Source organism: Rana temporaria, chromosome 1 (genome assembly GCF_905171775.1).
Source record: "Rana temporaria chromosome 1, aRanTem1.1, whole genome shotgun sequence".
Lineage (NCBI taxonomy): Eukaryota > Metazoa > Chordata > Amphibia > Anura > Ranidae > Rana > Rana temporaria.
The window spans coordinates 605,492,321-605,509,111 of record NC_053489.1 but is presented as its reverse complement, the minus strand read 5'-3'; the positions used below and the strand labels follow the sequence as shown (position 1 = coordinate 605,509,111).

Genomic DNA, 16,791 nt, shown 5'->3' with positions numbered 1-16,791 from the left:
GATGAGTTAGATGGCTGTGTGTCCCTGGGGCAGGCTAGAGACATAGCAGCTGGCATTGTAGGAAGTGACAGGTACAGTGCCTTGAAAAAGTATTCATACCCCTTAAAATTTCCCACATTTTGTCATGTTACAACCAAAACATAAATGTATTTTTGGGGGATTTTATGTCAGAGACCAACACAAAGTGGCATATAATTGAGAAGTGAAAGGAAAATGATGAATGCTTTACATTTTTTCTTTAAAAATAAATATCTGAAAAGTGTGGCGTGCATTTGTATTCAGCCCCCTTTACTCTGATACCCGTAACTAAAATCTAATGGAACCAATTGCCTTCAGAAGTCACCTAATTAGTAAATAAAGTACACCTGAGTGCAATTTAATCTCAGTATAAATACAGCTGTTCTGTGAAGCCCTCTGAGGTTTGTTAGAGAACCTTAGTGAACAAACCGCATCATGAAGGCCAAGGAACACAACAGTCAGGCCAGGGATAAAATTGTGGAGAAGTTTAAAGCAGGGTTAGTGAACAAACCGCATCATGAAGGCCAAGGAACACAACAGTCAGGCCAGGGATAAAATGGTGGAGAAGTTTAAAGCAGGGTTAGGTTATAAAAAAAATATCCCAGGCTTTGAACATCTCAAGGAGCACCATTCAAACCATCATCCGAAAATGGAAAGAGTATGGCACAACTGCCAACCTACCAAGATATGACCGTCCACCCAAACTGACAGGCGGGCAAGGAGAGCATTAATCAGAGAAGCAGCCAAGGGGCCCATGGTAACTCTGTAGGAGCTGCAGAGATCCACAGCTCAGGTGGGAGAATCTGTCCACATGACAACTAATATTGTGCACTCCACAAATCTGGTCTTTATGGAAGAGTGGCAAGAAGAAAGCCATTGTTGAAAAAAGGGATAAGAACTTCTGTTTGCAGTTTGCGAGAAGCCATGTGGGGGACACAGCAAACATGTGGAAGAAGGTGCTCTGGTCAGATGAGACCAACATTTTACTTTTTAGCCTAAAAGCAAAACTCTATGTATGGCAGAAAACCAACACTGCACATCCCCCTGAACACTCCATCCCCACCGTGAAACATGGTGGTGGCAGCATCATATTGTGGGGATGCTTTTCTTCAGCAGGGACAGGGAAGCTGGTCAGAGTTGATGGGAAGATGGATGGAGTCATATACAGGGCAATCTTAAAAGACTTGAGACTGGGGTGGAGGTTCACTTTCCATCAGGACAACGACCCAAAACATACAGCCAGAGCTACAATGGAATGGTTTATATCAAAGCATATTCATGTGTTAGAATGGCCCAGTGAAAGTCCAGACCTAAAACCAATTGAGAATCTGTGGCAAGACTTGAAAATTGCTGTTCACAGACGCTCTCCATCCAATCTGACAGAGCTTTAGCCAGGTCCGGACTGGGACAAAAAATAGGCCCAGGCAATATGGACTGAGCAGCCAATTTTTCAGCAACCGCCCGCTCGCGAGGGTGGTTGATGACGGGATAATCACGGAGTCGGTCCCCGGCACTGTAATGTAATGGGGCACTGTGAAACTGTAACGATTACAGTCCCCTTTTGAAGCGTAGTTTCCTTTGCATAACAGTGCCCCTACCAATCACAGCCCCCCATCACAGTGCCCCTACCAATCACAGCCCCCCATCACAGTGCCCCTACCAATCATGGCCCACCATCACAGGGCCCCTACCATTCACAGCCCCCCATCACATACTAAGGTAATTTTCTTTACTTGTTTTTTTAAGTTTATTTTACAACATTTTTCTCAGCTTCACCTTATCCTCTTAATTTGTCTATTTTTCCCACTCATTTCTTTTTTTTTTTTTTTACTATTCTTATTTATCTGTCTTTATTCTTTTTCATATTTTTTTTCTTATTTTCCTCTCCTTTGTCTTTTTTTCCTTTTTTCTCTCTTTCTCTTTATATATCCCCCCCCCTTTTTTTCTATCCATTCTTCTTCCCTCCTTCCCCTCTTCTTCCCCCTTTCTTATCTCCCTTTTGCCACCATTTACCCCTTGGAATATAAATGTGTAGCGCTTAAAAAATGACTGACAGTAACGAAAATCAAATACCATGAAAAAAATATAACACATATAACAATGCTAAATAAAATGTGCACAAATCATATACGAGTCCCTCTGCTAAGAGGAACAAGGAATGTGCCGACTGGCACGTGATGCAGGTGGTCTGTTGCGCCTGTTGGTTAGGTAACTAAACACAAAACAATGATGACCAAATGATTGTTGAGTGAAAAAGTTCATAAACATCTGAAAATCAATCAGGTGAATGAGTGAATAGATTCAAATGCGTGACTTCTTCAGTGTGATAATCCCACCACCGAGAAAAATGCAGGCTTACCGAAACACGTTGACCGACGATGACGTATGCCACCGAAAGTCAAACAAAGCTTTGAATGACAGATGTCATGGACAATCCTTGGCAGGAGTCATGCGCCTAGAAAAAAATCGGGGCAGTCTGCCAAGTTTGTAACAACATGAAACATTGTAACTAACTTCCTTCTTAGATCAAACTTCTGTGTGTAAATGCAGGAAGTTTAACCACTTAAAGTGGAGGTTCACCCTAAAACAATTATCTAACATTACATCCAGCATACTAACGACATGTACAGTATGCAGGTCTTTTTTTTTTTTCGCCGTACATACCGTTATATTGTTAATTTCTCCCCGACTTCCGGGTTCCGATTCCCGCGGGACTGGGCGTTCCTATCCCTGGGTTAGATGATTGACGTCTGGTGAAAAAGTTCCCATGGCGCACAAGGCGCGTCACCAGTTTTCCGTAAATAGTCGACCTGCAAGTCGGCTCTATATGGCGCCTGCGCAGTCAGCTCTACACGGCGGGCGCAGGCGCCGTATAGCGTCGACTCACAGGTCGGCTATTTACAGAAAACTGGTGACGCGCCTTGGGAACTTTTTCACCAGACATCAATTATCTAAACCAGGGATAGGAATGCCCAGTCCTGCGGGAATCAGAACCCGGAGAGAAATTAACAATATAACGGTATGTACGACGAAAAAAAAAAAGAAGACCTGCATACTGTACATGTCGTTAGTATGCTGGATGTAATGTTAGATAATTGTTTTTAGGGTGAACCTCCACTTTAAAGTCTAAAAAAAAATCTGACACTCAAAATCAATGGGGCAGATCCACGTACATCGGCGCATATATCCGCCGGGTGTAGCGTATCTAAGATACACTACGCCGTCGTAACTTTTTTTTTCCCGAATCCTCAAAGAATTTGCGCCATAAGTTACAGCGGCGTAGTGTATCTTTGGCGGCGTAAGGGCGCGGAATTTAAATGGATGTGATGGGGGCGCGTTTTATGTAAATACGTTCTGGCCCTACGTAAACAACGTTTTTTTTTAACGGCGCATGCGCCGTCCATGGGGGTATCCCAGTGCGCATGCTCGAAATTAAACCAGAACAAGCCAATGCTTACGACGGTGATGTCATTCTACGCAAATCCCTATTCGCGAACGACTTACGCAAACGACGTAAAAAATTCAAAATTCGACGCGCAAACGACGGCCATACTTAACATTGCGTACGCCTTATAACTATACGCCGGAAAAAGCCGAACGCAAACGACGTAAAAAAATGCGCCGGCCGGACGTACGTTCGTGGATCGCCGTAACTAGCTAATTTGCATACTCGACACGGAATTCTACGGAAGCACCACCTAGCTGCCGGCGGAAAAATACATCTACGATCCGACGGCGTACTAAGACGTACGCCTGTCGGATCGATCCGAGATGCAGTCGTATCTTGTTTTGTAGATACAAAACAAAGATACGACGCGGGAAATTAAAAATTACGCGGCGTATCAATAGATACGCCGGCGTAATTCTTTTGTGGATCTGCCCCAATATCTTTTTGCTAGAAAATTACTTGGAACCCCCAAACATTATATATATTTTAGCAGAGACCCTAGGGAATAAAATGGCAATTGCTACAATATTTTATATCACACTATTTGCCCAGCGGTCTTTCAAATGCAATTTTTTGGGGAAAAATACAGTTCAATTAATAAAAAATAAAAAAACACAAAGTAAAGTTAGCCCAATTTTTTTGGGTTTTAATGTGAAAGATGATGTTACGCCGCGAGAATCGTGAGAGGATCGTGATCTATCTTCCAAGCAAAAAAATTGTGATTCTCATTTTAGCCAGAATCGTGCAGCTCTAATTTACCTACAGGAACAATTACAGCAGAATAAAAAACAAAATGCTAGGTAGGGATGAAGTTCCTCTTTATTTCCTGTTGCATCTCTGGGATAGTAAAGGGAAATTTCCCCAATGGTACATAGACAACAAAAAATAACCTGCCAGGGTTTTTAATTGTTTCCTAGAAAAGTATTGGCTGTACATTCTCTTTAAACTAAAAATAAAATCTAGAAAGGTCACTGGCACAGAAAACGCTAATAAATGTAAAAGGCAATGGTGTGCAGCGGTATTCATTTCACCAGAGCGCTGAGTAATAGCAGGAAGTCTTGTAAAACAAGTTTTTTTTGGGGCCTGTCCCCCAGAGAGGCAATTTCCTGTCCACAGCACATCAAACCCACAAATTCCTCCAGAATTCTGCCACACCACCAACACAATCCATCCTCCCACCACAGTCTAATCTAAAGCACCTTTTATGTCTCTATATACTACATATAAAGGCTTTGCTTTTCTTCTCTTATATTCTTATTTCAATATAAAGTACCAATGAAAAACACATGAAAATAAAATTCATACATTACATTTTTTCCCCTTCTATGTAATTTACACTTTAGTTCCAAGGATTACCTAAAATGATGATCATAACATGTATTCATTCATTGTAAATTCTCTTCCAAAAGGGAGTGAGGGTAGGCTAGGAAAAGGCCGTTTTGTGAGATGGACTGAAAATTAGGTCAATGTTCTTAATATTTGCCGTGCCAAATAGCATGGTGTACCATTTATCTGAGATGATCAACACTGCTGGGAGGGGGGGAGCAGGGAGTGCTGAACAGTCAGTGGCCCGGATTCAGGTAGATTTGCCCCTTAGTTACGGAGGCGCAGGGCATCGTTTTTGCCCTGCGCCCCCGCAAATTTCCTGCGCTACCCGCGATTCACGGAGCAGTAGCTCCGTAAATTGCGTGTGCGCTGTGTAAACTTGCCCTGCGTAAGGGCACCTAATGTAAATGATCCCGTAGGGGGCGGGAATCATTTAAATTAGGCACGCTCTCTCGCCGAGCGTAGAGCGCATTCTCCGTCGGGAAACTTTCCCGACGTGCATTGCGGCAAATGACGTCGCAAGGACGTCATTTGCTTCAAAGTGAACGTGAATGGCGTCCAGCGCCATTCACGAATCACTTACGCAAATTACGTACAATTCGAACATCGCGACGCGGGAACGACGGGTATACTTTAGCATTGGCTGCCCCTGCTATTAGAAGGGGCAGCCTTACGCTAAACACGCCGTACGGAAACGACGTAAATTGCGTACGCAGGGCTCGCGCAACATTGTGAATCGGTGTTAGTATGCAATTTGCATACTATACACTGAACACAATGGGAGCGCCCCCTAGCGGTCATCGCAAGAATGCAGCCTAAGATATGCGTGGCATAAGAGCCTTATGCCACGCAGATTTTAGGCTGCAGTCGGCGTTACGATATTCCTGAATCAGGAGCATTCGTAACGCCGGAGCAAGTAAGCAATTGCGCTGTGTAACCTATGGTTACACAGGCGCAATTGCTTCTTGAATCTGGGCCACAGTTGGTACAGGGAAGAAAGGAGCTGTTGAGTCACTGCTAAGAGGGGGAGCTGCTGAGGGAATAACATAAAGCAGACCTTTCCCTCATTTTACTAAAAGTCATATCAGCATGCATCTCTGCATGATGTGAAATCATCTAAAGCTGGCCATACATGAGACAGATTTTTTTTTATTCAACCAGCAGATTGAATGAAAAAAACTTGCCCAATCCCCCCATCCACACATAGACTATTGAATTGTGACAATAAAAAGACTTCCCTGCTGTCCAATACACAGATCAGTGCTGCAGCCTACTGCCTGTGGTGCTAATCAAGAAGGGCTAGATTCAGGTAGAGCCGCGCATATTTACGGCAGCGCAGCATATCGTATTTACGCTACCCCGCCGTAAATCAGAAAGGCAAGTGCTGTATTCACAAAGCACTTGCCTCCTTAGTTACGGCGGCGTAGCGTAAATGGGGCCGGCGTAAGCGCGCCTAATTTAAATGAGGATGAGGGGGGGTGTTTTATGCTAAATATTGGTGACCCGACGTGATTGACGTTTTTCCCGAACGGCGCATGCGCCGTCCATGGAATTTCCCAGTGTGCATTGCTCCAAAGTACGCTGCAAGGGCGTCATTGGTTTCGACGTGAACGTAAATTACGTCCAGCCCCATTCACGGACGAGTTACGCAAACGATGTCAAATTTTCAAATTTCGACGCGGGAACAACGGCCATACTTAACATTGCGTGCGCCTCCTAATAGTAGGAGTAACCTTACGACGAAAAAGCCTAACGTAAACAACGTAAAAAAATAGCGTCAGGCGTACGTACATTTGTGAATCGGCGTATATAGGTCAATTGCATATTCTACGTCGAAAACTACGGAAGCGCTACCTAGCGGCCAGCGTAAATATGCAACTAAGATACGACGGCGTAAGAGACTTACGCCGCTCGTATCTTAGCCTAATTTAAGCGTATCTGGTTTCCAGAATACGCTTAAATTTACGACTTAAATTTAACTCTCTCTGAATCTAGCCCCAAGATTTTATCCAACATGGCAGTTGAACTGAAGTCAATCATTAGATTAACTTCTGTTCAACCGCAGCAGCCACACATGGATCGAAAATGTGGCCACTCCATGCTAAAGCAGCCAAATTTCGACCCATGTATAGCCAGCTTTACCCCGATTAGGAAAAAAAATATATATATTTTTTTATAGGGCTGTGAAAATTAACTATTAACTCCTCGATTAATCGTTAATTTTTTTGATCAATCAAAATTCTTTTGATTGGTACTCACCTCTCCGCCGGGTTCCGGATCTTCAGGGAGTTCCGTCGGAGATCCGGTGACGTCACGGACACCGGCGAGGCTTGCCGTGTCCATCTGAAGGGTTCTTTTGCTGTGTCTTCATATCTGCATGCCGGCGGGACCTTACTATCTGCCACACGCAAGGGCTGTTACACTTCCCTCTATCAACCTGGGATTCTACAACCATCCACTGGGAGTTGTGATAGTTCCCTACACGGGACATCTACATGCTGACGGACTGATGTTAACCCCTCCTCATCTGGATTCAGCAGTGGTATCGTTGTACACATTTTTATACCAGTATCATACTTAGCTACATGTTTTTATGACTGCTTTTGCTACCGTTTGGTATTACTCGCACCATTTCTACAGTTTATGTAGCTACATCGATTGTATCTCCAGTGCAATATTTATTTTGTTACCTACTTGAAGACTATAAAAGTTTTAATGCTATTCCCATCAAGCGCTGCCTTTGTGTGTTTTTTGTATCCTGCTATCCATTTTTCCAGTGGTTGGTAGCTGCACTGGGAATCAGCCTGCAAGGAGGAGATCAGCTAAAAGTAGTTGGATCTGTACGTGCGTTTTTTAATTAATCGAAATTAGTTGATTAAATCGATAAAAAAAATAAAAATCGAACACAAAAATTTTAATCAGTAACAGCCCTATTTTATTTTACTTTATTACACCCACTTCCCTGTTCCCCTAGTAGGCAAAATTTACATAGCCCTGGCCCCCTGGGAATGCAAGGGGACTAGTGCCTTCAGGAAGAACCTTTGCTACTGCGCATGTGCAAGATGAAGTGCGTGACGTCATGCACGTCATCTTGTAGAGGGGTCTCCAAACCTTCCAAACAAAAGGCTTGTTTATTGTCTTTCAGACTTTAGGAGGGCCAGACGGTGGCTAGTGTGAGTGGAAATTTTCCTGGCATCAGAGGGAGTAAACATTGTCACATTTGGTATTAAGGGGAGGGATAGTGCCCAGTCGTTGGCATCATATGAAGGAATGGTGCCCCATCTTTGGTGTCAATGGTAGAAATGATGCCCCATTGTTGATGTCAGATGACAGAATGGGGTCTCGTATCAGTGGGAGGAATAGTGTCCCAGGGGTCGGATAAAGGCAAGCAAAGAGCTGGACTGTAGTTTGAAGACCATTGATATTGTCCATGCGGTCATGCGCCATATGACACTAAACTCATGTTAGAACTTTTTTTTTTTTTTTAACCGATGAGTGTAATATTGTACGGCACTTGAACTCCATTCTGAACATGTGTGGGAGGACACACAGTTTCTAAATGGAGGCGTGGGAGCAGGGACACTCGCTGCAAGGAGGCAGCCTGAAAAGGCAGTGTGCCATTTTCTTGCAGGAAGGAGGTCCTCTTTAAAGAACTGCAGTGCTTCTGCTTTGATCTTTAAGGATGAATTGTTCCACTGTACCTGCATCTACAAAGGTCGCTGAAGGCTTATTTGAAAAAAAAAAAGTATCTACAGGAGTTAAACAATGCAAGTACTTGAATGTCCATAGCCTGGCAACGGGTTCAATTTTAGGTTGCAAATTGTTGAGCACTTGACCAACTGTAAACTGAATGTTTGTCTAGGGACAGTCCCTCTCATGGAGATTATAGGATGGAAAAAGGATCAAGAACAAAAGTCCATAGAAACTTCTGCACCTGTTTTACAAGCAATTAAACAGTTGCTAAAAAAACAAAAAACTGCTTACACGCTATGCCAAACTATGAAAGCAGTGGTCTATCCTTAACATGAGTTCATGGTTACTTGCTGTTCATTTATGTCTTGGCTCCACAGTTCAGCAGACATGTCACACTGGGCCACATGCATGAAAAGAGGGGGGAATTCAACTATTTTTCAGCAATATAACCCTCCACTAAAGTGCAAAAAAACATGAAATCTTCTCAACAGAAGAACAGCTTTTCATTTACAACCCTATGACCGGATTCCCTCCAGATACTGTACATAAAATCAGCACTCAATGTTAATAGCAAAGTAACAGAGGGGGAAATCTTCCAATAGTTCTGGTGACCTGGGGGGCAAGAGATTCCTTTAATTTGCAAGGATTTCCTCTCACTTCCTGTTTGGCTATGGGACAGGAAGTAAAGGGAAATTTCCCTAATGGGACAAAACAGGGGTTATAACCCTCCTTTACTCAATCCAAAAGCAAAAAAAAAATTTGCCTTTAGTTCTACTTTAACGTTTCTAACTAAATTTCTCCTTCCTAATTTCTATTTTGTCACCAGTTCATGTGACACAATACTAAATAAATTACATCAATTACTTACAGTCGTTCTAGAAAATAAAGTCCATCGAAGGAGCCATTGTTCAATTCTGTGATCTTATTACTGTTCAAGATTCTGAAAAGAATAAAAGCCAGGATTAGTGGGATACAATTACAACACAAACAATACACTGATTTTCACACAGATTCTATACAACAAACACAGAAAAACTACAGGAGTTAAGCCTCGTACACATGCACGTTTTTTTCGCCAAGAAAACTGCCCAGAATCTAGACGAGAAAAGTAGAGAACCTGCTCTCTATTTTCTCGTTGTGATTCTCCTGCCGAGAAACCTGAGCGTCTGTATACTTACCTGCCTCCATGGAAACCCGCGCATGCTTGAAATGACTTTGATGAATGCGCGGTAGCTTCCAAGGCATAGGTAGAGTGAAGCAAGATGGCGGCGACGGCATCAAATGTGACGAGTGCATGCTCGTCGTAGTCGATGGCGGTGGTTCTTTTGAACCGTACGTCTGTACACTCGTCCGGCAGAAAATCTTGCCAGGAATCTCATCAGGAAAAACCTTTTTGTCCTGACGAGAATCCGGGCCGTGTGTACAGGGCTTCACACATAGAAAAAAAAAAGCCATTTGGCTTATAAATGAAGACGGGTGATCCATTTTGGAGCTTTACTATTACAGGTGGGAGCTGGAGGTGCAGAAATCCCTGCACTAAAGGTTACAGATCAGTTATCAAAAGTTGTCCATCATTTCCTGTTAAGGACCTTTATTCACATGGCCAGGTTCATAGTTGATGGTTCATATACTTCTTCCTGCCACTGTAAAGCTGTGGATATTGCATCCGGTGGATGCAACAAATACATTTTGTATTGCAATTAACCACTTCAGACCCGTGCTATAGCCGAAAAATGGCTATGGTGTGGCTCTCTTGTTCCAGGAAGGCGTCCATGGACGTCCTCCCAGAACCACGCACCCCATGGCCCTGACACTGCTGATCACAGGTCATGGTAAATGGCCAATCACAGGTGCCCTTTATCATGTGATCAGCTGTAGCCAGTTACAGCTGGTCACATGTAAACACACTTGACGGTTATCGCCATTGCTTTCCTCACACAGTGTCATAGCGTGAGGAGAGGAGAGCCCGTAACCACAAGTGTGACAGAGAACATGTACACAGAAAATCAGTGCAAATTAGGGCCCATCAGTGCTGCCTATCAACAGGGCCGCCATCACGGGGGTACAGGCATTACACCTGTAAGGGGCCCGAATGTTCCAAGGGGCCCGCGCCCCCCTTCTCAGCTCGCAGCTGAGAGGAGAGGAGAAAACTTTCATTTCTGTAGTCCATTCCTCCCCCTCTCATTTCGCGGCGAGGAGAGAAAACAAGCACTTTCACTTTCAGTTTGCTGCTGGAAAGGGTGAATGAGATGCCAGTGTCATTTTCGGCAACCCCCCAATGCTCTATTCGCGGGCACACCCCCGGTTCTCAATTTTCACCAGCCCCCCCTCTCGATTCTCAATTCGCACCCCCCCCCCCCGATTCTCAATTTGCGGCAGCAACCCCCCCCCCCCAATTCTCTGCTCCAGGGGGCCCCATGCCTTAAGCTGTGTGAGGGGCTCAATACCTTCTCATCAGTACCCATCAGTGCCTTCTTAGTGCAGCCTCATCAGTGAAGGAGAAAAGCTACTTATTTGCAAAATATTATATAACAAAAACTGAAAAAAAAAAAAAAAACTTTTGTTTTCAACATTTTCTGTCTTTTTTCCTTTGTTTAGGTGACTAAATACCACAAAAAAAAAATCCATTTGGGTACAGTGTTGCATGACAGTGCAATTGTCACTCAGTGTTATAGCAGTGAAAGCTGAAAATTGGCCTGGGTAGGAAGGGAATGAAAGTGCCCGGTAGGCAAGTGGTAACCGAGTCCGGTAATAGGATTCCTGATGCTAGGAAGAGCCTTCTACAGTATAACTGGTGGGAAACACAACCATGTTATGGATACTCTTCTACTTGAAAACCAGAATATTGTTTGGTTGTTTATTTATACACACACACACACACACACACACACAACAGACTGCATGCGCATGTCTTAATAAAATGGCCATATTCAAACCATATTCCTTATTAATTGTAGGCACCAAAAGTGGCCTCTCCACGTGGTCCACTCCAGGGTAGAGTGACCACGTGTCCCGGTCTACCCGGGATCGTCCCATAATGTACATATTTGTCCCTGGTCCCGGACACCTTCATTGCGGGACAATACAGTGTCCCGCAATAGAAACTGACAGTCTGGGAACAGGGGAGGACCGAGCCGCCATAGTTCTGGCTCTGCTTCCACCTGATCACTGGTTGCTATAGCCGCTTGGCGTCTGGCAACCAGTGACGTCACTGCCCACGTTGAAAGCAGAGGAGGATTTCACTTCTTCTTCCTCCTCCTCTGCGCTAGCGCTGCTGGGGAGTCACTGCTGGTTCTGTCACCTCCGCTCCAGTGACTGGCTTGCTGCTTCTGTGAGGTGTTTCTGTTCCCACAGCTGAGAGGCATCTCTCCCTCTCACTTCCTCCCCCCTCCTGCCCTGCCCTCCTCACACTAACACACAGACTGAAGCCCCCCTTTTCCTTGGCTCGGATGTCACAGGAGGGAAGGAGGGGGAGGAGAATGAACACAGCACTCAGGAGGACGGGACATGCTGATCTGAGGTTAGTACACAACATCTTAATGCTTGGCACTAGCAGGAGGAGACACAGAGACAGGGGGCAAGTTGTCAAAAAATAATACTTGCAGTGATTTGGGGAGATAAGAGCATGCTGTATGTGATAGGGGGGCACTTTAGGAGGGGAGAGAAATTGTTTTTTATTCACCCCCCCCCTTCCAGAACAATTTCTCTCCCCTCCCAAAGTGTGCCCCCCCTAGCACATACAACATGCTCTTATCCCCAAAATCACTGCCAGTATTCTTCTTTGACAACTTGCCCCCTTCCCCATCTTCAAAGACAAGCTGTCTGCTATTGAGGGGGGAAACTTTGCTAGACATTCAGGGCAATTTCTCCAGGTGCCAGTGCCCCCCTGTCAGGCAAGTTAGTGAAGCCAAGTGCCTGACCTTTTTTCAGCAATGGGCTCCAAGACTCAGGACTGGTTCACACCACAAATCACATAGGAACACGCTCTGCGTTCCTTTGCGATTCACGTGCCTTCCAGATTCTGTGCGATTTCAGCCCTTTCATTTGAATGGGCTGAAACCCATCGGTCTGTACCAAGAGCTGTGCATGCGCTACTTTACAAAACGCACAGCAACTGGATCGCATGGTACTGCTGATCATACAAACACTACATTTGCTACCTGCATTTGGGTAGTCATTAACCCCTTAGTACCAGCCACACACAAATATGCGGCTTCTCTGTGCCTGGGCCTTGGCACAGAGAGGCCACATATTTAAATGAATTGCGATCAGTAGCACTGTGCCGAGAGCGCACTCCCTGAGCACCCCCTTCACAGTTACCGGCGTCTAAGTGAAAGCTTGCGATCGCTGCAATCGATCAGGAGTTTTTGAATCGTGTGTGCCAGGAGGTAAAGAGGTTAAGTTGACACCCACTACAGATCGCTATGGGACACAAAACGCAGGATTCCCTCACAGCATTCTGGTATAAACAGACCCTTAGTCCGGATACACAGGATTTCATTTGTATCTCAGAAAGGTCCCACCAAAATCTTGCACATGGGCCCGCTGATTTCATACGCCCCTGCCCCAAAAATCGGCAAAAAATATGTCAAAAATCATCTTTTTGTGGGGGGGGGGGGGTGTCCCTGAATGGCAGTTTGGAAATGTGGTCACCCTACTCCAGGGGTCTCCTCCAATAGTTTAGACAGACTTCTATGACAAGATATATTCCAGTCCTAGTTCTGGACTATCCTTGTAACCATCTGCTTAGTATCTGGCATTCTTGATTGCTCCTCGAACAATCCCACAGGAAGAGCCCAAACTATCCTGGTGATGACAGCTGGTCGCCTTTAAGATGGAATCCCCACCACATTCTTTCCCACATATGATAGGAGATAGCTGGTGTCTGTTCACATCCCCTCTCAAAGTCATATCTGAGAAGTTGATGCTGGTGGAGTCAAACTTCAAAAGTAAATAACTGCACTCCAATTCATTGAGAAAAATCCAAAACTTCATCCAATCTCCTGGAATCCACCCCAGCTTATATAGAGGACTTAGGCCTCATTCACGTGGGCTCTTAGGCCGCGTACACACGATCGGTCCATCCGATGAGACTGGTCTGAAGCCAGCACTCTCCTCCACTTCCCCCCGAAAGCCAGCACTCTCCTCCACTCCCCCCCCCCGAAAGCCAGCACTCTCCTCCCACTTCCCCCCGAAAGCCAGCACTCTCCTCCACTTCCCCCCCGAAAGCCAGCACTCTCCTCCACTTCCCCCCCGAAAGCCAGCACTCTCCTCTCACTTCCCCCCGAAAGCCAGCACTCTCCTCCCACTTCCCCCCGAAAGCCAGCACTCTCCTCCCACTTCCCCCCGAAAGCCAGCACTCTCCTCCCACTTCCCCCCGAAAGCCAGCACTCTCCTCCCACTTCCCCCCGAAAGCCAGCACTCTCCTCCCACTTCCCCCCGAAAGCCAGCACACTTCCCCCCGAAAGCCAGCCCACTTCCCCCCGAAAGCCAGCCCACTTCCCCCCGAAAGCCAGCCCACTTCCCCCCGAAAGCCAGCCCACTTCCCCCCGAAAGCCAGCCCACTTCCCCCCGAAAGCCAGCCCACTTCCCCCCGAAAGCCAGCCCACTTCCCCCCGAAAGCCAGCACTCTCCGCACACTTCCCCCCGAAAGCCAGCACACTCCTCCACTTCCCCCCCGAAAGCCAGCACTCTCCTCCACTTCCCCCCGAAAGCCAGCACTCTCCTCCACTTCCCCCCGAAAGCCAGCATCATTTTACGGCGGCAGGTCGGCTCCCCTGCGCGATAGCCCATAGCTATACGTCGGGCACGATCGTTACAGAGCGGAGATCGGGAGCTGTGTGTGTAAACACACAGCTCCCGGTCCTGTCAGGGGGAGAAATGCTGATTTTCTGTTCATACAATGTATGAACAGCGATCAGTCATTTCCCCTAGTGAGGCCACCCCCCTATAGTTAGAACACACTCAGGGAACATACTTAACCCCTTTCCTGCCCCCTAGTGTTAACCCCTTCCCTGCCAGTGGCATTTTTATAGTAATCAATGCATTTTTATAGCACTAATCGATATAAAAATGCCAATGGTCCCAAAAATGTGTCAAGTGTCCGCCATAATGTCGCAGTACCGAAAAACAATCGCTGATAGCCGCCATTACTAGTGAAAAAAAAAGTATTAATAAAAATGCCATAAAAATATCCCCTATTTTGTAAACGCTATAACTTTTGCGCAAACCAATCAATAAACGCTTATTGCGATTTTTTTTTACGAAAAATAGGTAGAAGAATACGTATCGGCCTAAACTGAAGAAAATTTTTTTTTTATATATGTTTTTGGGGGATATTTATTATAGCAAAAAGTAAAAAATATTATTTTTTTTCAAAATTGACGCTCTATTTTTGTTTATAGCGCAAAAAATAAAAACCGCAGAGATGATCAAATACCACCAAACGAATGCTCTATTTGTGGGGAAAAAATTACGCCAATTTTGTTTGGGAGCCACGTGGCACGACCGCGCAATTGTCAGTTAAGCGACGCAGTGCCGAATGGCAAAAAGTGCTCAGGTCTTTGACCAGCAATATGGTCCAGGGCTTAAGTGGATAAAGGGCTAATTTATTTTTTAACCCCATTATGTTACTGGCCGAGTAATCGATTATGAAAATGGTAATCGATTAATTTAATAATCGATTTGTTGTTTTGGCCCTAGTATGAACCCATTTTGTTGCCTTCTGTTAAACACAACTGCCTAAAAACGGCAATAAAACGAGATTCCTGGTCACATAGGATAACATTGAATGAGCTCAGGGGCAGTTTAAAAAAAGCGTCCAACTGCCTCTGAACGTACGTTTAGCAGCGTCCCGTGTACATGGGGCCAACTGCTTATAAAGTGTAAGTTGGCGCTTGGCTTCTGTTTGTTAATGTATTTAAATCTGCTAGTGCACACTCCTCTCCCCCCCTAAACTGACAATGTTGCTGCCAATGGTGCCCCCTGTGCTCCGGCAGTCTAATACAGGCGTTGTGTTACTGCCCAGATCACCAGGTGAAAACACAGGGGAAAAGCTTAAAAAAAAAAAAGAACACTAATGCAGCCACCACATCTACTAATTAGTAAGCTGCAATAGATTTTTTGTTTTGGAAAAAAATACAATTTAAAAAAACGTGAATAAAAGTTGTCTCAAATGTGCACTGTGTATAACCTGGAAGAGATTGTTCTCGCCTGCTCAATAAAGCTGAAGTTGGTTTCACAGACCTTAAAAAGCCACAAAGTCCACAATTTCCTTTCTTTAACAAGCATCCCTCACATTGTATATGTGGCTAACCTCACCTCTCCACTAATGGAGCTCCTGCCATTTCACACCTTGTGAATACACACATGTGCTGTAAAATGCAGAGCATAGCCCAGACCTGGCAGGGGATAGGGCTGTCAGAGGGCTGTGAAGCGGAAGCGAGTGTCTGCCTCCCTCCGGCTATTTTTACACTTTCTTTTATTTATTTTCTTTCCAAACCTGCTTCAGTAATGTGAGCGCACTAATGAACTGTTCTCACTGATGTGCTGCAAAAACAATTCCCACCACCCACCAATGGAGCTGCCTGAGCAAGTAGAAGGCGCTGGATGGAAGGATATCCCACCGGAGGATGATCACCAGCCGGGAGGAGAGCATTAACCACTTAACCCCCGGACCATATTGCAGGTCAAAGACCAGAGTACTTTTTGCGATTCGGCACAGCGTCGCTTTAACTGACAATTGCGCGGTCGTGCGACGTGGCTCCCAAACAAAATTGGCGTCCTTTTTTTCCCACAAATAGAGCTTTCTTTTGGTGGAATTTGATCACCTCTGCGGTTTTTAGTTTTTGCGCTATAAACAAAAATAGAGCGCCAATTTTGAAAAAAAATTATATTTTTTTACTTTTTGCTGTAATAAATATCCCCCAAAAATATATAAAAAAACTTTTTTTTCCTCAGTTTAGGCCGATACGTATTCTTCTACATATTTTTCGTAAAAAAAAAAATCGCAATAAGCGTTTATTGATTGGTTTGCGCAAAAGTTATAGCGTCTACAAAATAGGGGGTATTTTTATGGCATTTTTATTAATATTTTTTTTTTACTAGTAATGGCGGCGATCAGCGTTTTTTTTTAGGTACTGCGACATTATGGTGGACACTTCTGACACATTTTTGGGACCATTGGCATTTTTATAGCGATCAGTGCTATAAAAATGCATTTGATTACTATAAAAATGCCACTGGCAGTGAAGGGGTTAACACTAGGGGAAGGGGTTAAGTATGTCCCTGGGTGTGTTCTTACTGTG

General features: G+C 44.9%; 1 protein-coding gene across 1 annotated transcript in view; it reads right to left on the bottom strand.

Moving 5' to 3' along the window:
* ADGRA3 (adhesion G protein-coupled receptor A3) overlaps positions 1 to 16,791 on the bottom strand; it is a 107,989-nt gene that overhangs the window by 66,833 nt on the left and 24,365 nt on the right. The window contains exon 2 of the mRNA XM_040335188.1: positions 9,354 to 9,425. Coding sequence (XP_040191122.1) covers positions 9,354 to 9,425 — 72 coding nt within the window. The remainder of the gene's footprint in view (positions 1 to 9,353; positions 9,426 to 16,791) is intronic.